Source organism: Ranitomeya variabilis, chromosome 2, assembly GCF_051348905.1.
Source record: "Ranitomeya variabilis isolate aRanVar5 chromosome 2, aRanVar5.hap1, whole genome shotgun sequence".
Taxonomy (NCBI): Eukaryota; Metazoa; Chordata; class Amphibia; order Anura; family Dendrobatidae; genus Ranitomeya; species Ranitomeya variabilis.
The window spans coordinates 737,088,964-737,111,199 of NC_135233.1; the positions used below are offsets into that span (position 1 = coordinate 737,088,964).

Sequence of the window (22,236 nt, forward strand, 5' to 3'; positions counted from 1 at the left end):
ATATTGTGGGGGGATTTAATGTGAGTGGGGGGGATTTAATGTGAGTGGGGATAGTGGGATATATTATTGGATTGGGGATATTTAATATGAGTGGAGATGGGGGGATTTATTGTGGGGGGATGTTTAATATGAGTGGAGATGGGGTATTTATTGTGTGTGGAGATGGGGGATTGAATGTGTGTGGGGGGAGATTTGTCATGGGGATGGGGGGATTTAATGTGTGGGGGAGATCTGAGGACACAAAATGAAGAGCAAAGGGGGAGATGGGGGGGCATATATGAGGAAACAGTATGGGGGATGGGTGCAGACAGCATTATAATGACACTTGTATCTTTAAGGGCATCATGTGGAGATTTTCTGCAAAAGAACGGAGAAGATGGAAGTCTGCAGAGATGGCTGTGGATGAGAAAACTCATCATTGGGTCTGGACAAGATGAAGAAATGAAGGAGAACAACTCCAGAGGCGACGTCATCTATAAGGTACCTGGATGTACATGTTATTTGTGATACTGACTAACTCTCATGTTTTTATTTATGTTAGGAGCATTAAAGGGGATGTCCAGGTTTGTGATGAGTCTGCAGTCATTCTTTGTGACTGCAGACTTCTGACTTCTCACAGTGCGCCCTGCACACTGTCAGGATTCTCTGGTGCTGGCGATTTACATACATGCGGTCACGTGCTGACTAGACATGTGTGGCCTCACTCTATGAAAATGAACTGAGCGAGGCTGGGCACGTCTAGTCGGAATGTGGTCAGAAGTATACAAATCGCATGCTTGTGCTGACATGATTGTCCACCGGCAAGGGAGAATCCTAAAAGTGTGCAGTGCATGCGTTGTGAGAATTCAGAAGCTGCGATGTCAGGATTCACCTCTGCAGGTTCCAGTCGTCGACAGATGGACACGTCACTCATATGCGATTTTCATACTCATGGTCCTGTAACAACGAGCTTCTCTTCTGCTTCTCTCAGTTTTTCACTGAACATTGGGAGCTTAAGGGAGAGGAGCTCGTCGGTACATGACTAAGTGTGAAAATCGCATACGTTCTGGGGGGGGGGGGGCGCCAAACTCGGGAACAGCCCCGGGCGGCAAAAGCTCTAGCTACGCCCCTGTATGGAGGACTATGGGGTGTATTATACTAAACAAGCAAAATGCTGCCTATTCATCAAGTGATTGGATTGTTTATGTGGGAACAGAAATCCTTGTTCTCAGCAGCACATCGCCGTTGTAAAGTGTAATTGTGCTGCTAATAACATGATACTGTATGGGGACAGATTGATCTAACTGTGATTGTTCTGTTCCCTTCATTCTTTCTCAGTTGGTGTAAAGTGGCCGGGAAACAAGCGAACGACTTCAGTATTGTCGATCACATTCGATTAGTGGCCTGAGATCAGCGCATGTAAATACAACAGAAATGCTTCGCAGGGAGACCAGGCAAGGATGATGACAGTTGTAGTTAGCACCCGGCGCCTGGGAATAGCGCTAACTCTACTGCTTTTCCCAGCCGCCAGAGCATTTAATTCTGGTATGTGTAATGATTTTTAGGGTTGATGTCAGCTGCGTAATGTCAGCTGCTATCAATCCATGGTGTAAGGACCTATAGTTACCTTCAGTCGCGGTGATGCGCCCTCTGCTGGATGTCCTCATGAACTGCAGCCTGGGAACTTTTTCCCACGCTCGACGTCATATGAGGACATCCAGCAGAGGGCGCATCACCGCGACTGAAGGTAACTATAGTCATTGACCTACATTACCTTAATTCCCCGGGGTTTACAGGCACGAGCACAGCTGCATTGTAGCAGAGCTCCTGCCTGTAAAATATTTTAACCCCTTCAGATGGATTTACATCGTGGGACGTCCCAGATCTACGGAAGGTATGTATATTGTTGGTTTATTATTTTTTATTTGTTATAGAACGATGGTCTTCAGGTGGATTGAGAGAGCAATAAAATATTACAACACCCTGTGTCTTTATTTCATTAAAATACTTTGCAATATTGTTTGTGTGTTTTTTTTAACCCTTTCATACAATTGGATTAATAATGGATAGGTGTCATAATTGACGCCTCTCCATTATTAATCTGGCTTAATGTCACCTTACAATAGCAAGGTGGCATTAACCCTTCATTACCCCATATCCCACCGCTACACGGGAGTGGGAAGAGAGTGGCCAAGTGCCAGAATAGGCGCATCTTTCAGATGTGCCTTTTCTGGGGTGGCTGGGGGCAGATGTTTGTAGCCAGGGGGGGCCAATAACCATGGACCCTCTCTAGGCTATTAATATCTGCCCTCAGTCACTGGCTTTACCACTCTGGCGGAGAAAATTGCGCGGGAGCCCACGCCAATTTTTTTCGCCATTTAACCCTTTATTTTACACGCTACAGCGCCAACATTTTGCACATACACACTACTAACATTAGTAGTGTGGAATATGCAAAAAAAAAGAGATATGAGATGGTTTACTGTATGTAAACCATGTCTCATATCATGTCGGGTTTGTGAAGTAGAAATGAAAAGCCGGCAATTGAATTGCCGGCTTTTCTCTAACACCGCTGCGTATTTCTCGCAATGCACACGCATGGTCCGTGTGTAATACGATTTTTTCTCGCACCCATAGACTTGCATTGGCGAGTCTAGGCCGAGATACGCTGACAATCGCAGCATGCTGCGATTTCACTCGGATCCTGAATACGGCGGAGAAAATATCGGATGATGGGAGCTGCACCATAGATTAACATTGGGCCAAGTGCTATGCGATTTTTTATCGCATAGCACTCGTCCGTATTACGGTCTAGTGTGACCCCGGCCTTAGACTAATAATTGCAAACCTACAAATGAAAGCTGCTGCTCAAGATACTAATGTAGGAAAATTGCTTATCCATACCTGTGTAAGCAAAGCTTATATAATATTTGTTTCATTAGGCCTCATATAGGTTTTATTATGGCTCTGTTTTTCAAACCTCTTTTGCATTGCCACATGTGTCACAGAAGCGTAAAGTTAATTTTTCTTCTGAATTTGGATGTAAAAATAATTATGCCCGATGTCATATATAAAGAGCAATGCCTGTATACGGATCAGAGCATGGGCTCATAGACTCTCAGCTGAGCATGTACACTGCTCTTTGTGTTTGCTCATGCAGGAGCTGAAGGCTTCTGCCTGAAGAGTGGTGCCTCAGAGCTGGTTTCTGAGGGAGCGGTGGGAGCCTCAGGCCTGCACTCAACAATTGGAAGCACATATATGAGGGTAGAAGATATTTTATAAAAAAGTTAAATGGCCCACTTTATGAAAATAAAAAGATAAGGCAGCACCTGCCTACATGTTGTACAAAGTAGGTCTTTTAGTGGTTTGATAAATATCTATTCTGCATTGTGAAGTCATATTTTAAGGCCACATTATGGGATGTGGTACTGGCATCCTGATAGGGAAAGTACTGTATGTTATGCAGGATAACAAAAGACGTTTCACAGCTGTTATTGCAAGGGGAAAGGCACTTGAGATAGCTAAACAGACAGTTCTGAGAAAAAGTAACATTAGCAAATCAGGAAAAATCCTTTAGATTTTTAGATTCCAAAGAAAAATGTTTTACCATCATTTTACCAGATTAGGCTAAAAAGTGGTGAGTTATTCTTTTCTGGGAGATAAAAACTGAGTGGAGGCAATTGTGCTCAGTTCTGGCCAGGATGAGCCTGTTTTTGTCAATTTCCGATTCGATGGTCAATACAATACAGTGCTAGAAGCAATCTATTTTTTCTAAAAATTCACTTAAACTGATGCATAAACATGGTTATTTCTCCAATGCCTCCTATTGCGAAGAAAATCAGTGAAATGCATCTTTCGGTAAAACATTTTTTTACCTCCAACCAGGAGCCAGAATTTTACTCCACATAGAATATTACTATTAATTAGCCATGTAAAAAGTCATCGGCATAGTCTGCACCCTAATTAAAGGGAATCTATCAGCAGGTTTCTGGGTTTCTGGTACCGCATCTGAGAGCAGTATGATATAGGCACGGAGACCCTGAATCCAAAGATGTATCACTTAGTTTAATGTGTGCAGCAGTTCTGACACAATCAGTTTTTAGATTTAACAATGTAGCGCAGCTGAGAGCTAACCCCACCCACACCATGCTCTCTGTGTACATACTCTATAGACAGTGAGCTGATTATCACAGAAAGGGGCGGAGTCAGACACTTGCCCTCATGCCAGATAGCCACAGCAATTATACCAGGTGAAGAAACCTTCAGTCTCAGGCTGCCGTCACACTAGCAGTATTTGGTCAGTATTTTACATCAGTATTTGTAAGCCAAAACCAGGAGTGGGTGATAAATCCAGAAGTGGTGCATATGTTTCTATTATAATTTTCCTCTATTTGTTCCACTCCTGGTTTTGGCTACAAATACTGATGTAAAATACTGACCAAATACTGCTAGTGTGACGGCAGCCTCAGTAAACAACATCACACAGCTTGATGTATGACATATCTTTAATTCAGTGTTTTAATCCCTAGCTCATGCTGTCCTCAGATTACAAAGCAAAACCCGCTGACAGATTTCCATTAACCCCTTCATGCCGCAGCCCTTTTTCTTTTTGTGTTTCTGTTTTTTGCTCCCTTCTTCCCAGAGCCATAACGTTTTTATTTTTCTGTCAATATGGCCATGTGAGGGCTTGTTTTTGCGGGACAAGTTGTACTTTTGAACGGCACCATTGGTTTTACCATATCGTGTACTGAAAATGGGAAAACAATTCCAAGTGCGGTGAGATTGCAAAAAAAGTGCAATTACACAACTGTTTTTAAGATTTTTTTTACCATGTTTACCAAATGCTAATTATGCCAAACTGCCATTATGATTCTCCAGGTCATTACGAGTTTGTAGATACCAAACATGCATAGGTTTTTTTATTTAAGTGATGAAAAAAAATCCAACAGGAGCTTATCATTGCTGTGACACAGCAGCGCGTGCATGCTAGTCCAACGTTTCCCCTCCTGTGATAGGCACCTCACTGTCTAATGACATTGTATATACAGAGCCTGGGTGGGAATCTCTGTGGTATTGCTAAATCTAAAAACTCTGACTGTGTCAGAACGTCTGCACCGACTAAACTAAGTGATAAATCGTTGGATTCAGCTTCTCTTTGCCTGCATTGTGCTGCTATCAGATGAGGTAGCAAAACCTGCTGACAGATTCCCTTTAACACACAATTTTCCATCTTACATTGCTTCTGACGTTAGAACATTAATCATGCAGTAAGAAAGCAGCACAAATCCCCGCTTCACCTCTGTTAACTTCCTGCACACTCATATTCTCCCCCGCCACAGTGAAATCTTCCAGCTTTGAAGCAAGAAGTCTCGCACAGTTGTCAAAATAGTGAGACAGCAGACAGCCCTGATTTTAGCCTTCCTCTCTCTAGCTATAAATAAGAAAACTTTATATTTGGGTCTTCTTTTACTTCATGAGGTTTCCAAGGAGGAGATAGCACCTCTTTAACCCCTTTCTGACCTCGGAAGGGATAGTACGTCCGAGGTCAGATCCCCTGCTTTGATGTGGGCTCCGGCGGTGAGCCCGCATCAAAGCCGGGACATGTCAGCTGTTTTGAACAGCTGACATGTGCCCGCAATAGCGGCGGGTGGAATCGCGATTCACCCGTTGCTATTAACTAGTTAAATGCCGCTGTCAAACGCTGACAGCGGCATTTAACTACCGCTTCCGGCCATCCGGACGGAAAAGCGCTCATCACTGACCCGTCACATGATCGAGGGTCAGCGATGCGTCAGCACAACAACCAGAGGTCTCCTTGAGACATCTATGGTTGTTGATTCCAGATTGCTATGAGTACCACCCTGTGGTCGGCGCTCATAGCAATGCTGTAATTCTGCTGCATAGAGGTGATCTGTGCATCACCTCTATGTAGCAGAGGTGATAGTGTTGTGCCAGCTTCTAGCCTCAGATGGAGACTATTGAAGCATGGCAAAAATAAAAAAAAATGTTTAAAAAAATATGAAAAAAAAATATATAAAAGTTTAAATCACCCCCCTTTCACCCCATTCAAAATAAAACAATAAAAAAAATCAAATATACACATATTTGGTATCTCCGAGTTCAGAATCGCCCGAACTATCAATAAAAAAGGATTAACCTGATCGCTAAACGGCGTAGTGAGAAAAAAATTTGAAACGCCAGAATTACGTTTTTTTGGATGCCGCGACATTGCATTAAAATGCAATAACAGGCGATCAAAAGAACGTATCGGCACCAAAATGGTATCATTAAAAAAGTCAGCTCAGCACGCAAAAAATAAACCATCAACCGACCCCAGGTCATGAAAAATGGAGACGCTATGAGTATCGGAAAATGGCGCAATGTTATTGTTTTAGCAAAGTTTGGAATTTTTTTTCACCACTTAGATAAAAAATAACCTAGACATGTTTGGTGTCTATGAACTCATAATGACCTGGAGAATCATAATGGCAGGTCAGTTTTAGCATTTAGTGAACCTAGCAGAAAAGCCAAACAAAAAACAAGTGTGGGGTTGCACTTTTTTGCAATTTCACCGCATTTGGAATTTTTTTCCTGTTTTCTAGTACATGACATGCTAAAACCAAATATGTCATTCAAATGTACAACTCGTCCCGCAAAAAATAAGCCCTCACATGGCCATACTGATGGAAAAAGTTATGGCTTTGGGAAGCAGGGGAGCAAAAAACGAAAAAGAAAAAACAAAAATACCCAGGATCATGAAGGGGTTAAATATACAACTTGACCGCTGAAGCTGACCTTTGACTAGTTCCATGGAAAATAAGAAGGCTGCCAAATGCACCGCCATAAAATTAGGCAGTTGATTTATTGTAGATTTTGTTTGGATTCTACACAATGAAACTCTACAACAAATTACACTACCATACCTGAGAAGACTTCTGGGCAGCATATATAGCATGCCTATTATCTAGTAGCGCAGGCTCTGGATCTGCACCAAATCTGCTAAAAATATTAAGTAGAAAAGACACTGTATCTATATTTTGAATGGGACACCTGCATCCCTCTGCCGTTCTGCTAAATTAAATTTACAGTACAATAGATCCTAATCTGATCTGTCTGAATGAGGTTACAATAATGTGATGTAAATATAATGGAAAATGTTGTGCACTAATAAAGGTATTATGATTTAAATGTAAATTGTGTAACCTGTAAAACATGAAATCTAAACATGAATCCTGCAGAAAGATACCATTTGTTTACTAAGGTGTTGTAAAATCAAAGGCAATGATATTACGACATTATATTTTACCATGCAAATGTGTCTGTTGAAAACCACATATAAGCCTGCAAAATATACCTAGGTGCTTTTTGGGTGATTTTTATTGTATTTCTTACCTTGTTTCTCTTGAAGTATGCTCTTCGGCAGGCTGCAAAACACTTTTCACTGCAGAAGCTTTTCACTTCGCTCCCCATGCTCAGAGAATAGCGCTTAATCCCCACTTTCTGGCACCAGGCGCACATGATTTGTACATTTGACACATCATCCTCTGTAGCATAGAAGAAACACGACATGTTTTGTATCATTATAATTGGCAAATATATCCATGCTTCAGTAGCAGAGTGGCACGTATAGCCTATGACAGTCTAGTTAAAAGTGATACACAGGAACAGGACCACTAAAAGTAGAGTATATGTGAATGAAATGGTCATTACTCCATGTATTCCTAGCTTAGCTTAGTATAGGAATATCTGATTTCTTACAATTTTCCCACATATGGAAAGATATGTGTCAGGAGATCTGGGCAAAGACTGTTTTTTTATTTCTAGACAGAAAGTCACAATATATATTGGAAACTGATTAATAGTACACTTCCACTTGGAAGAAAATAGACGTGACTCTTAAATTTTCCCTGAACACTGAATCAGCTGCACTGTATGAGGTGACGTAGACCAGAGGTGTCAAACTGCATTCCTCGAGGGCCGCCAACAGGTCATGTTTTCAGGATTTCCTTAGCATTCCACAAGGTGCTGGAATCATTCTGTGCAGGTGATTAAATTATCACCTGTGCAATACAAGGAAATCCTGAAAACATGACCTGTTGGCGGCCCTCGAGGAATGCAGTTTGACACCTCTGACGTCGACAGTAATTCTTGGGTATCCTTAAAAAATACTGAATAAAGAAATCATATGAGTGACCTGTTTATATGAACCATGAGAAACTGTTGCTGTCTATCCAACTTATTACAGATGTGATCTAATTCTGTTGCTCAAATGTTTACAAAAATTAGAAGCAACATTTTACAGCCGTCAGTGTTAACATTTTGGTTGCCCACGGACTTATACTGACAAACCCATCCAAATTTGACAACATAGGATTTGGACAGCTAAACAAGGGTGGCATTTGTTATCCCAGATTGTTAGAGAGTATGGACTGCCTATTTATCCTTTTTGTGTCATGTACCTTAATCACAAGGTAGGTATGGAGGACGGTGAAATCAGGAGTGGAGCACAGAGAAATGATTATACAGAGTAGAAGATTGGTGATATTTAGGGAATGTGCAGTTTACCATGGGCATTGCTAAACCTGAGTGTTTAGTCAGGGAGAGTGATAGTTTGGGACCGTGGACACTTGGAGCAGCAGCTAGTCCCTCTGCAATAGGTACAGGATGACCAAAAGTGGAAGACCAGCTATCAGGACACATGACGTAAAGGCCTGTGAGAAGCTGTAGAGAGAAGATGGGGAAGCATGTGCAGACCTCAGAACTTAAGGCAGTTTAGGAGCTCTATTAAATGACGCCTTGTGAGTGAATCAAAGAGCTAGCAATTGACCATCAGTTGTCTAGGATTTATATAGTTTATGGTGTAGGTTGGGTTGAGGGTGCAGCATATGATTTGTCATAGACCTATGAATACTGAGGTGTATTGTCAGCCTAGGGTGTTAGACCTATAGAATTTGCTGGCACTGGATCTCTGTGGGCAGTACAGTCTACAGTAGAGGAGGCTTGAAAAATGGTCTGAACATCCGTTGTTGAGAGCACATAACTGAAAAAGTACATTTAAGAGATAGAGCCCTGGAAAACCAAACCCTTGAAATGCAGGGATCAGTGGCAGAGGCCCAGAGAGCAGTGACAAAGAGGCAGAACCCTTTAGATCAAGTGACCTAGATGTGGAAACAAAACTTAGAACAGTGGACAGAGGGTAGACAAGACTCTGGAAAGCAAGGTCTAAATATAAGAAACTGTGATCTAAGTAATACTGTGATAGAAACTGATGGGAATAGAGATTGTGAGAGTGGGAGAAATAACATGGTGTGAGGGTGCCTTCTTTGAAAGTAAGAGTCAATTCTAACAAGCTTGGGAGGCCGGCACCATTTTCAAACTTTTCATTTTTTTAATGAACTTATGGATACAATTAAATAAAAGAATGAAATACACATTATAAACATGATCATGTCACCATGGCGCCTGCCTGCAGAAGGGGATTTTTTTTCAATGTATATATAATATATACATTATGTAAACTAGGGGGCAGGTCAGTGAGGGATCGGTGACCTGTCAGCAGTCTGCATTATGAATAGCTAATCAGAGCACCACATGAAGACCCCCACAGGCCACCCCCCAAAGCACAAGCATATCAATAACTAAAAACTGAAAATAAAGATTACACAACAACCACAAGACAGATTTCATCACCCCAGGTATCATTGTAATCAGTATAACGGCGCTGACCTGACACTGTCTGTAGGTTACTGTGCACAGTCCTGCTGACAGGCGGCCTTTAAGTTTGTTGGTATATTGTGACATAATGTGAAAAGTTCATGGGATATGAATACTTTTTCAAGGCACTGTGCGTGATCTATATGAACAGTACATGCATCTTATGTTAGACATAAAGAGTAACTAAACTCTAATTTAAAAAAAAAAAATGTGTAGCATTTTATTCAGAAATCAGAATGGAAAGCTATGATATTTTGCAAACTTTATTAGGGGATAGCTTCCAAACTCCTGCTTTTCCCCATTCTATTTGCTTGCTTTTAGCTGCACTGACATTAGAACATACTCATGCAGAGTACGGATGCTGGCAGTGATAGGGCAGCATCTGTCTCAATGTTGCACTTATCGGAACAATCTTCTGCGGCAGGCTTGCTTGTTATTAGAGTTAGTGAGCTCAGCTAGCGCTCTATCCTCACACTGCAGTAAGATAAATCATGTCTGTGGTGTGTGTCAGTATACAATCCCTCACTGCCCCCTGTATACTGTAATGGAAGCATTAACTTTGCTTCCATTACAGAATACTATACAGGGGTCAGGGAGGGTCTGCCAAGCCTGCTGCAGGAGATTGTTCTGGTAAGCAGACCTCTGAGAGGAGGAAGTAGGTGCTGACACTTTCACTGCCAGCATCAGTACTCCAAATGAGTATGTTATCAATACAGCTGAAGGCAGGAAAATAGACTGGGGAAAAACAGGGGTTTGAAAGCCCGTACATGATTTAAAAAAAATTAAAAAGGAATGAAGCCACATGGCGTGTACAAATAAATTGATTTGCAAAGTTTCACAACTTTCCTTGCTGGACAAAAACTTATTTAAACAAAATTAATCTTTATTTAGCCTTTAAAATGAAGTATGCACTGCAAGAATAGTCTACAAGGTTTAATGTAGAGATTTAAAGGTGATCATTTTCCTTATTTATGCAAGAAGATGGAACAATGTTGTAAGAGGGGTGGGTAAAATAAGTCAATAATGATCCGTGTCCTTCAACAAAAACTAAATTTACACGTCCAGATAAGCGAGTCTTGAGTGTGAGAATTTAGCTACATAAGTGAGATATGAGAGCAAGGTTGAACATGTGAAGAAACTGAATATATCAGAAGATTGAATAGTAACTTTGTGACTGTGTGAATAAGACGACATGAGAATGGGGTGTCTCCGGTAAGAGATAGAAGGTCATGAGAGAAGGAAAAAGATTTTGGTAGACAGGAAAATAGGATCCAATCACCATAAAGTGCTCTCTCATCTAACCGTGTAAAAGAAAACCATTTTATAAGTCTTGGCAAAAAGCCCAACTAAAAGGAAATACATTACATGATAACACGCAACAGATACCTTATTATGCAATAAAAGATTCATTTTGACAAACTTTAAGGTTGGATGTAAATAATTTACTTGAAATATATGAAAATATATCATGTCATTTCTTGTAGTAAATAGATAAATAAGAAATATTGCAGTGGATAATGCATACACTTATAAATGACATACTAGTATGGATCTATTATGTAGCAAAGTTTTCACTGTAAAGACTAAGGCATTAAAGTTGTCAATAACAATGGACTTCCCAGTTCAGGTCACATTGGTCAGATATACAGAAATAGCATTGGTTGGGTTGTCATGAGCAAGACTAAGCTTGGGTTACCCTATACACATAAAACCTTTCAATTCTGCTCATATACCGATGGTCACAGTCTTCTATCTTCATGAATAGGCTTTCCCATTATATTTAAGCATTTTAAACATGATTGGATCAAATGCATAGAAGGTGCTTGGAGGGTCCTAAATGTAGAGTTAATTGTAGTTGATGCAGATTAATGTTAGTTGATGCAGATATTTATTTGACTGTACTTTTAAGGGTACAAGTCTGCAATCACTCTATGTGAACGTAGACTTGTGAATCCTCACATCGCACGCACTGTCTTCGGTAGGCGGAAGAAGGCGGGCATGTGACCGCAAGTATGTGATTCACAAAGATTCGGTCACATGCCTACTAGACATTCACAACCTCACTCAATGAAAGTGTATTGAGCGAGGCCAGACACGTTTAGTTTGAATGTGGCCAGGAGTATGCAGATAGATGACGTCACATGACCGACTGCTTACAGCACCAGCACCGGAGAATCCTCACTGCACGCAATGCGCACAATGTGAGGATTCAGAAGTCTGCAGTCACATACAATGACTGCCGACTTGTACCCCAAAGCTGGGCAACCCATTGAAGCTAATTTTCCTTTCTGTGTTTGGCAACAGGGAAAATATGTATTACATTTCACTTAAAAAAAAAAAAGACTCCACTTAAAGTTGAAAGTGACACCATCACTATCTAGTAGCTCCATTTCCCGGTAATATTTACAACTGATTGCAGGAGATGCTGTATCAGACAAGGGGCTAGGGTTGCAGAGGTAAATGCCCACTAGAGGTTCTCATGCAAGGGTCTGCAAGAGTGGCTATCGGCTTTCTGCTGTAGTTTAGCAGTTGAACTACCCTACTTTTTCTCCCACATCTGATTTCTGCCAGAGATGATGCAACTACAACAAGTACAGATCCGATACATACTGATTTAATTGACAAAGCTATTCATCAAGTTCTCAAATGTTTCAATACAGTGTTGCGAATGAGACCTCATTCACTGACATCTTCTCTTATTTGAGGGCGTATGAACTATCATCTGGATCATTTATGTAGTTGTGGTCACCAACCTCTCGCATTCCATTGTAGCTCCTAATTATTTCAGGGTCAGTATAAATTCAATAATAAATTGCAAAAAGCAAATATATAGGAAATATGAATTCTTTACTGAATTGTACAAGAGGAATAATCAAAACATTGTATTCTCATGCATTAGATTTTTTTTTTCAGAATCTGATTTATTCATTTTATATCTATTTCAGAATTATCTCTCTGTTCTAAAATTAGAGATGAAGTATAAAAATATCTTATAATAGCTATTTTATCATTTGCGAGTTTTAAGAGTAACATTTTAAGATCATATCATGTAATACACATTTGTGAGCATATACTAATAAGCAGAAAACGTCATAGCTAAATTGTATATTATCCGATTTGTATTTCATTTTTTCATTAAGTATATGTATTTTTTTTCATTAGGTCTATTTTCGCATTTTTACATAAATTCATGTTAAAATTTATCAAGGATTTTTAAAAAGTAAAAACATAATAACTGTGTTTCTTATTAAAACATTTCTAGTATTACCATATATCTACAATATTAAAATTAAAAAGAAGAAAATATGATATGAGCAGACTAGTTTCATGAGATAGTGTTTTGCTGACATTTTCTGATCTTATTTTTTTTACTGTCAAATATATTAAAAGAGAATGGATTGTTTGTAGATTTTTCAAGTGTAGAATCCGCAGTTTATTACTGTACCGAAAAATGGATAAAATTTTAACAAGTCTCACCCACATGTTGCATATAAAATCTGTTTATAATATTGCAGTGTGGATTTTAAATCAGCATCAAGTTAATTTATGCCACTCGGGCCGTAAATTCAGTAGAAAAAAATCTGTGGAAAATTCTACAAGGAATCTTCAGCAAAAACTGTGTAAGTTATATCCAAATTAGTTGCAGGTTCAATTGTACGTCAGCCTATGCACTACAAAGAATTAAAATTGGCATCAAATGTTAATGTTTTATGCAGCATGAGGACGAAGCATTAAAATCTTAGGCCATGTTCACATGTTCAGTATTTGGTCAGTATTTTACATCAGGATGTGTAGCCCAAAATCGGTATAAGGGCTGTCCCACACGTCCAGATAATTCCGGTACCGGAATAAATCGGTACCGGAGTTATCCGTGTCCGTGTGCCTGGGAACTCACGGAGGCCATACTTGCGGCACACGTGTGCCGCCCGTATGGCGAGTGGGTACCACACGGAGCGTGTGGTACCCACTCTGCATGGTGCTGAAGCTGCGATTCATATCCTCTCTGCAGTAGCGTTTGCTGCAGAGAAAATATGAAGAATAGTGTTTAAAATAAAGATCCATGTGTCCGCCGCCCCCCCACCCCCTGTGCGCCCCCCCGCTGGTCAGAAAATACTTACCCGGGTCCCCCGTCGGCTGTCGCTCCTTCCTGGTCTGGCCGCGGCTTCTCCTGCATGCGGTCACGTGGGGCCGATCATTTACAGTCATGAATATGTGGCTCCACCCCCCATAGGGGCGGAGCCGACTATTCATGATTGTAAATGATCGGCCCCACGTGACCGCATACAGTAGGAGGCGCGGCCAGACCAGGAAGGAGCGAGGGAGCGGGTAAGTATTTTCTGACCAGCGGGGGGGCGCACAGGGGGTGGGGGGGCGGCGGACACATGGATCTTTATTTTTAACACTATTCTTCATATTTTCTCTATAGCAAACGCTGCTACAGGGAAGATATGAATACCGGCTTCAGCACCATGTGGGGGGGACAGCGCTTACTGTAGCGCTGTCTCCGGCACGCCACACGGACCCCAGACGGAGAATGTCCGTGTGAGGTCCGTGTTTTACGCGGACCCATTGACTCTATTGGGTCCGTGTAAAACGTGCGCTCCCACGAACACTGACATGTCTCCGTGTTTGGCACACGGAGACACGGTCCGCAAAAAATCAATGACATCTGAACAGATGCATTGATTTTTATGGGTCTACGTGTGTCAGTGTCTCCGGTACGAGAGGAAACTGTCACCTCACGTACCGGAGCCACTGACGTGTGAAACCGGCCTTATAGAAATGTGTAATCACTTCTGTATTTATCACTCACTCCTGATTTTGGCTTACAAATACTTAGGCCCCTTTCACACTTCAGTTTTTTGCTATCAGTCGCAATCCGTCAACTGATGCCGCCGGATCTGTTTTTTTTTTCTCATAGACTTGTATTAGCGACGGATTGCGACGGATGGCCTCACGTTTCATCCGTCGTTCACCGGATCCGTCGAAAATTGTTTGTCCGGCGGCCGGAGACGATGGACAAAGTAACGTTTTTTGTGTATGTTGAAAAATCGGACAGCGACGGATCCGTCGCCGTCCGTCGTTTGCTCAAATGGAAGCCTATGGGTGCCGGATCTATTAAATGATGGAATCCGGTGACGGATTCCATTTTTTTTTAAGGCTACTTTCACACTAGCGTCATACTCGGCCCGTCGCAGAGCGTCGGGCCGACGTACCGATGCTAGCGTTGTATACGCCGCACAACGGGGGCAGCGGATGCATTTTTCCAGCGCATCCGCCGCCCCATTGTGAGGTGCGGGGAGGTGGGGGCGGAGTTCCGGCCGCGCATGCGCGGTCGGAAATGGCGGTCCGTCGGCAGCAAATAACGTTACATTTAACGTTTTTTGCATCCGACGGTCCGCCACAACACGGCGCAACCGTCGCACAACGGTTGCGAAGTGTGGCAATGCGTCACAAATGCGTCGCTAATGTTAGTCAATGGTGAAAAAACGCATCCTGCAAGCAGGATGCGTTTTTTTGCCAAAACGACGCATTGCGACGTATTGCAAAAAACGCTAGTGTGAAAGTACCCTAACTGAGCATGCTCCGATTTATTTAGGATCCAATTTGCCAGATCCGCAAGTCGGATCAATCGAAAAAACAAATCCGTCGTATCAGCTTTTCACAATCTGCAATGGATCCGTCAAGCCAGATTGTGACTGACGGAAAAAACTGATGTGTGAAAGGGGCCTTACACACTTTGCTGGAACTGAAACACCGCATGGATTTTCTGATTGGAAAAATCCATACAAAAATCTGCAGTGTATGCGCTCTTCTGAATAAATGCTGAAATTGGGGCAGCACGGTGGCTCAGTGGTTAGCACTGCAGCCTTGCAGCATTGGGGTCCTAGGTTCAAATCCCACCAAGGACAACATCTGCAAGGAGTTTGTATGTTCTCCCCGTGTTTGTGTGGGTTTCCTGCAGGTTCTCTGGTTTCCTCCCACATTCCAAAGACATACTGATAGGGATTCTAGATTGTGAGCCCCAATGGGGACAGGGCCAATAATGTTTGTAAAGTGCTGTGGAATTAATGGCGCTATATAAGTGAGTAAAATAAATAAATAAAATGTATGACAAATCTGCAGCAAAATATGCAATAAATATGGGTTTTGCTGCAGGTTCAGTACCGATTTGCAGCAAAATCATTAGATTTTTTTTCAGCTGAATTTAGCTACAATGTGAAGGTCACCGGATGGTTTAAATTAACAAGAGTTTTTTAATATATTCAAATTTTGTGTAATTTGTGCTTAATTGCTAAAGTGTCTATCTATTTACAACAGCATATGGACATTTATATTCATTACAGCAACACAATCCATCAAGTTTTACAAACACGCATTATACAAATATAAATAAAGTCATTGTATACCTGCTGGTGGTTTCAAGAAAGGAGGAGGAATTAAAGGTACAACAATTGGCATATTTCCATGATTTCCATGATCGTTTGATCCTGCTGGTAGCTCTGTGAACCCATTTCCTGCAGCAAGCCCTGAATAATTTAGATTTGCATTGAATGGTGAGATAACACTTTCCTCTAGTAGTTTTGGCCTTGGCAATGAATTTTCTGAAATAGAAAGAAAACAATAAATTCAACATACACATTTTTATATACAGTGGGGAAAAAGGTATTTAGGCAGCCATCAATTGCACAAGTTCTCCCACTTAAAAAGGGGAGAGAGGCCTGTAATTGACATCATAGGTAGAACACAACTATGAGAGTCAAAATGAGAAAACAAATCCAGAAAATCACCTTGTCTGACTTGGCAAGATTTATCTAGCAAATTATGGTGGAAAATAAGTATTTGGTCATTAACAAAAGTTCATCTCAGTATTTTGTTATATATTACTAGCTATTGAACCCGTTCTACGCCCGGGTGGCGAGCATTTATATTGGAATATGGTCTCCATCCTGGTATGTGCTGCTCCCATCCTGTCATATGCTGCGCCATCCTGCGCCCCCATCCTGTCATGTGCTGCTCCACCGTGTCATGTGCTGCTCCATCCTGCGCCCCCATCCTGTCATGTGCTGCTCCACCGTGTCATGTGCTGCTCCATCCTGCATCCCATCCTGTCATGTGCTGCTCCACCGTGTCATGTGCTGCTCCATCCTGCGCCCCCATCCTGTCATGTGCTGCTCCACCGTGTCATGTGCTGCTCCATCCTGCGCCCCCATCCTGTCATGTGCCACTCCACCGTGTCATGTGCTGCTCCATCGTGTCATGTGCTGCTCCATCCTCATCCCCATCCTGTCATGTGCTCCCATCCTGCGCCCCCATCCTATCACGTGCTGCTCCATCCTGCGCCCCCATCAGTGCGGGCGGCTGTGCTGAGTGCGGGCGGCTGTATGTGACGTGGCTGTGCTGGGTGCGGGCGGCTGTGCTGGGTGCGGCAGCTGTGGGCGGCTGTGCTGGGTGCGGAGGCTGTGCGTGGCTGTGGCGGCTGTGCGTGGCTGTGCTGCGTGCGGCGGCTGTGCTGGGTGCGGCGGATGTGCTGGGTGCGGCGGCTGTGCTGGGTGCGGCGGCTGTGGGTGGCTGTGCTGGGTGCAGCGGTTGTGCGTGGCTGTGGGCGGCTGTGCTGGGTGCGGCGGCTGTGGGTGGCTGTGCTGGGTGCGGCGGCTGTGCGTGGCTGTGGGCGGCTGTGCTGGGTGCGGCGGCTGTGCTGGGTGCGGCGGCTGTCCGTGGCTGTGGGCGGCTGTGCGTGGCTGTGGGCGGCTGTGCTGGGTGCGGCGGCTGTGCGTGGCTGTGGCGGCTGTGCGTGGCTGTGCTGGGTGCGGCGGATATGCTGGGTGCGGTGGCTGTGCTGGGTGCGGCGGCTGTCCGTGGCTGTAGGCGGCTGTGCGTGGCTGTGCTGGGTGCGGAGGCTGTGCGTGGCTGTGGCGGCTGTGCGTGGCTGTGCTGGGTGCGGCGGCTGTGCTGGGTGCGGCGGATGTGCTGGGTGCGGAGGCTGTGGGTGGCTGTGCTGGGTGCAGCGGTTGTGCGTGGCTGTGGGCGGCTGTGCTGGGTGCGGCGGCTGTGGGCGGCTGTGCTGGGTGCGGCGGCTGTGCGTGGCTGTGGGCGGCTGTGCATGGCTGTGGGCGGCTGTGCTGGGTGCGGCGGCTGTGCTGGGTGCGGCGGCTGTCCGTGGCTGTGGGCGGCTGTGCGTGGCTGTGGGCGGCTGTGCTGGGTGCGGCGGCTGTGCTGGGTGCGGCGGCTGTCCGTGGCTGTGGGCGGCTGTGCGTGGCTGTGGGCAGCTGTGCTGGGTGCGGCGGCTGTGCGTGGCTGTGGCGGCTGTGCGTGGCTGTGCTGGGTGCGGTGGCTGTGCTGGGTGCGGCGGCTGTCCGTGGCTGTAGGCGGCTGTGCGTGGCTGTGGGCGGCTGTGCGTGGCTGTGCTGGGTGCGGAGGCTGTGCGTGGCTGTGGCGGCTGTGCGTGGCTGTGCTGGGTGCGGCGGCTGTGCTGGGTGCGGCGGATGTGCTGGGTGCGGCGGATGTGCTGGGTGCGGCGGATGTGGGTGGCTGTGCTGGGTGCAGCGGTTGTGCGTGGCTGTGGGCGGCTGTGCTGGGTGCGGCGGCTGTGGGCGGCTGTGCTGGGTGCGGCGGCTGTGGGCGGCTGTGCTGGGTGCGGCGGCTGTGCGTGGCTGTGGGCGGCTGTGCATGGCTGTGGGCGGCTGTGCTGGGTGCGGCGGCTGTGCTGGGTGCGGCGGCTGTCCGTGGCTGTGGGCGGCTGTGCGTGGCTGTGGGCGGCTGTGCGTGGCTGTGGGCGGCTGTGCTGGGTGCGGCGGCTGTGCGTGGCTGTAGGCGGCTGTGCATGGCTGTGCTGGGTGCGGCGGCTGTGCTGGGTGCGGCGGCTGTGGGTGGCTGTGCTGGGTGCGGCGGCTGTGCGTGGCTGTGGGCGGCTGTGCGTGGCTGTGGGCGGCTGTGCTGGGTGCAGCGGCTGTGCGTGGCTGTAGGCGGCTGTGCGTGGCTGTGGCGGCTGTGCATGGCTGTGCTGGGTGCGGCGGATGTGCTGGGTGCGGTGGCTGTGCTGGGTGCGGTGGCTGTCCGTGGCTGTAGGCGGCTGTGCGTGGCTGTGGGCGGCTGTGCTGGGTGCGGAGGCTGTGCGTGGCTGTGGCGGCTGTGCGTGGCTGTGCTGGGTGCGGCGGCTGTGCTGGGTGCGGCGGCTGTGCTGGGTGCGGTGGCTGTGCTGGGTGCGGCGGCTGTGGGTGGCTGTTCTGGGTGCAGCGGTTGTGCGTGGCTGTGGGCGGCTGTGCTGGGTGCGGCGGCTGTGGGCGGCTGTGCTGGGTGCGGCGGCTGTGCGTGGCTGTGGGCGGCTGTGCATGGCTGTGGGCGGCTGTGCTGGGTGCGGCGGCTGTGCTGGGTGCGGCGGCTGTCCGTGGCTGTGGGCGGCTGTGCTGGGTGCGGCGGCTGTGCGTGGCTGTAGGCGGCTGTGCTGGGTGCGGCGGCTGTGCTGGGTGCGGCGGCTGTGGGTGGCTGTTCTGGGTGCAGCGGTTGTGCGTGGCTGTGGGCGGCTGTGCTGGGTGCGGCGGCTGTGGGCGGCTGTGCTGGGTGCGGCGGCTGTGCGTGGCTGTGGGCGGCTGTGCATGGCTGTGGGCGGCTGTGCTGGGTGCGGCGGCTGTGCTGGGTGCGGCGGCTGTCCGTGGCTGTGGGCGGCTGTGCGTGGCTGTGGGCGGCTGTGCTGGGTGCGGCGGCTGTGCGTGGCTGTAGGCGGCTGTGCATGGCTGGGTGCGGCGGCTGTGCTGGGTGCGGCGGCTGTGGGTGGCTGTGCTGGGTGCGGCGGCTGTGCGTGGCTGTGGGCGGCTGTGCGTGGCTGTGGGCGGCTGTGCTGGGTGCGGCGGCTGTGCGTGGCTGTGGTCGGCTGTGCTGGGTGCGGCGGTTGTGCGTGGCTATGGGTGGCTGTGCGTGGCTGTGGGCAGCTGTGCTGGGTGCGGCTGTGCGTGGCTGTGGGCGGCTATGGTCGGCTGTGCTGGGTGCGGCGGCTGTGCGTTGCTGTGGGCGACTGTGCGTGGCTGTGCTGGGCGCGACGGCTGTGCTGGGTGCGGCCATTTTCTTGGTCCTGCTCCCGGAGTCGGCGCCTGCGCAGTCCGCGCTTTCCGGCGCCATTTTCTTGAAGACACTGCAATGTGTCTTCAAGAAAATGGCGCCGGAAAGCGCGGACTGCGCAGGCGCCGATTCCGGGAGCAGGGGGACAGTCACGGCCCGGAAGCGCGTCGGTGGAACGGGTCAGGTAAGTATACTCACCCTCCGCCTCCTGGCTCGTCCCTGCTTGTCCGGTGGAGATCGCGGTGTGCGTTCAGCGCTTACACATACCGCGATCTCCTGGGAGCGTCGCTCTGTGCGGTCCGGACTGCGCCGGCGCTTGCGCTTGCGCAGTCTATAGAGGCTTCGGACAGAGTGACGCTCCCAGCGTTATATTATAGATTATTATTATTATTATTATTATTATTATTATTATTATTTATAGCGCCATTTATTCCATGGCGCTTTACATGTGAGGAGAGGTATACATAATAAAAACAAGTACAATAATCTTAAACAATACAAGTCACAGCTGGTACAGGAGGAGAGAGGACCCTGCCCGCGAAGGCTCACAATCTACAAGGGATGGGTGAGAATACAGTAGGTGAGGATAGAGCTGGTCATGCAGCGGTTTGGTCGATCGGTGGTTACTGCAGGTTGTAGGCTTTGTTGGTAATGACAGAGGTCAAACGTTTTCTGTAAGTCTTCACAAGGTTGGCACATACTGTTGGTGATATGTTGGCCCATTAGTCCATGCATATCTCCCGAGCAGTGATGTTTTGAGCCTGTCGCTGGGCAACACGGACTTTCAACTCCCTCCAAAGGTTTTCTATGGGGTTGAGATCTGGAGACTTCTTACGAAGCCATTCCTTCATTTCCCTGGCGGTGTGCTTGGGATCATTAGCATACTGAAAGATACATCCACGTTTCATTTTCGATGCCCTTGCTGATGGAAGGAGGTTTGCACTCAAAATCTCACGATACATTGCCCCATTCATTCTTTCATGTACACGGATCAGTCGTTCTGGTCCCTTTGCAGAGAAACAGCCCCAAAGCATGATGTTGCCACCCTCATGCTTCACAGTAGGTATGGTGTTCTGTGGATGCAACTCAGCATTCTGTCTCCTCCAAACATGACAAGTTTTGTTTCTGCCAAACAGTTCTAATTTCTAATTTTTAGTTTCATCAGACCATATGACATTCTCCCAATACTCTTCCGGATAATCCAAATGCTCTCTAGCAAACTTCAGATGGGTCCTGACATGTACTGGCTTAAGCAGGGGGACATGTCTGGCACTGCAGGATCTGAGTCCCTGGTGGCGTAGTGTGTTACTGATGGCAGCCTTTGTTACGGTGGTCCATTGTCTTCCATTTTCTTATTATTGCTCCCACAGTTGATTTCATCACACCAAGCTGCTTGCCTATTACAGATTCAGTCTTCCCAGCCTGGTGCTACAATTTTGCTTCTGGTGTCCTTCGACAGCTCTTTGGTCTACACCATAGTGGAGTTTGGAGTGTGACTGTTTGAGGTTGTGGACAGGTGTCTTTTATACTGATAACAAGTTCAAACAGGTGCCATTACTACAGGTAATGAGTGGAGGACAGAGGAGCCTCTTAAAAAAGAAGCTACAGGTTTGTGGGAGCCAGAAATCTTGCTTGTTTTTAGGTGACTAAATACTTATTTTACACCATAATTTGCAAACTAAATCTTGCCATATCAGACAAGTGAGAACAGAACTGGCACAATTGGTGGCTGACAAAATACTTTCTTTCCCCACTGTGTATATATACAATATATATATATATATATATATATATATATATATATATATATATATATATATATAATATCACAATTGCTTCACTAATTAATTCAGTGTTTCCCAAATAACTTGTTGCGCTACTTTGCATACTGTCCATTCGTTAAGCTGGATTTTCTCCTCTTTATGTGATTGCCCTGTGCTCTGACTCAGCATTTCCTATGCTCCAAACACCAAAAGATGTCTTCTACAGTGAGCTGAACTTATATTTACTGTATATCTGTACCTTGGTTATCTTGATTTTTTTAAAAGATTTTATACTCGTTTAGTTGTTTTTTTTTTGTTATTCTTTTATACAGTAGCTTGCGAAAGTATTCACCCCCTGTTGGAACCCAACATGGACAATTTCGATAATACATGTAATATGAATGACTGAGGTGACAATTTGATTCACAAACTCTGTATAGAACTAAAGATTATCAAAGAACTACGTCAAAGGGATAAACCATGTGCTGTGGGGAGTCATAAAACCTGTGAGGCAGGAAGGGAATTGTGTGTCCTGTGGTGTGGTGCCTTTTGTTCTGTTGATAGAATAAAGAGAGCATCTACATGGGAGATTGCCATCTTGTCTGTCCTCTTGAAAGGTGCATAACCCCTGTGGTTTTGGAGTATAAAGGTACCATCACATTAAGCGACGCTGCAGCGATATAGACAACGATGCCGATCGCTGCAGTGTCGCTGTTTCGTCGTT

The 22,236-nt window shown here is 45.9% G+C and overlaps 1 protein-coding gene across 3 annotated transcripts in view; it reads right to left on the reverse strand.

The window, feature by feature from the left end:
• The window catches only part of SOBP (sine oculis binding protein homolog), a 298,320-nt gene that overhangs the window by 183,740 nt on the left and 92,344 nt on the right, over nt 1-22,236 (reverse strand). For all 3 annotated transcript variants that reach the window (XM_077289616.1, XM_077289617.1, XM_077289615.1), the window contains 2 exons: nt 16,104-16,298; nt 7,372-7,523 (listed from right to left, as the gene is read on the reverse strand). In XM_077289616.1, the coding sequence (XP_077145731.1) occupies nt 7,372-7,523; nt 16,104-16,298 (347 nt within the window). The remainder of the gene's footprint in view (nt 1-7,371; nt 7,524-16,103; nt 16,299-22,236) is intronic.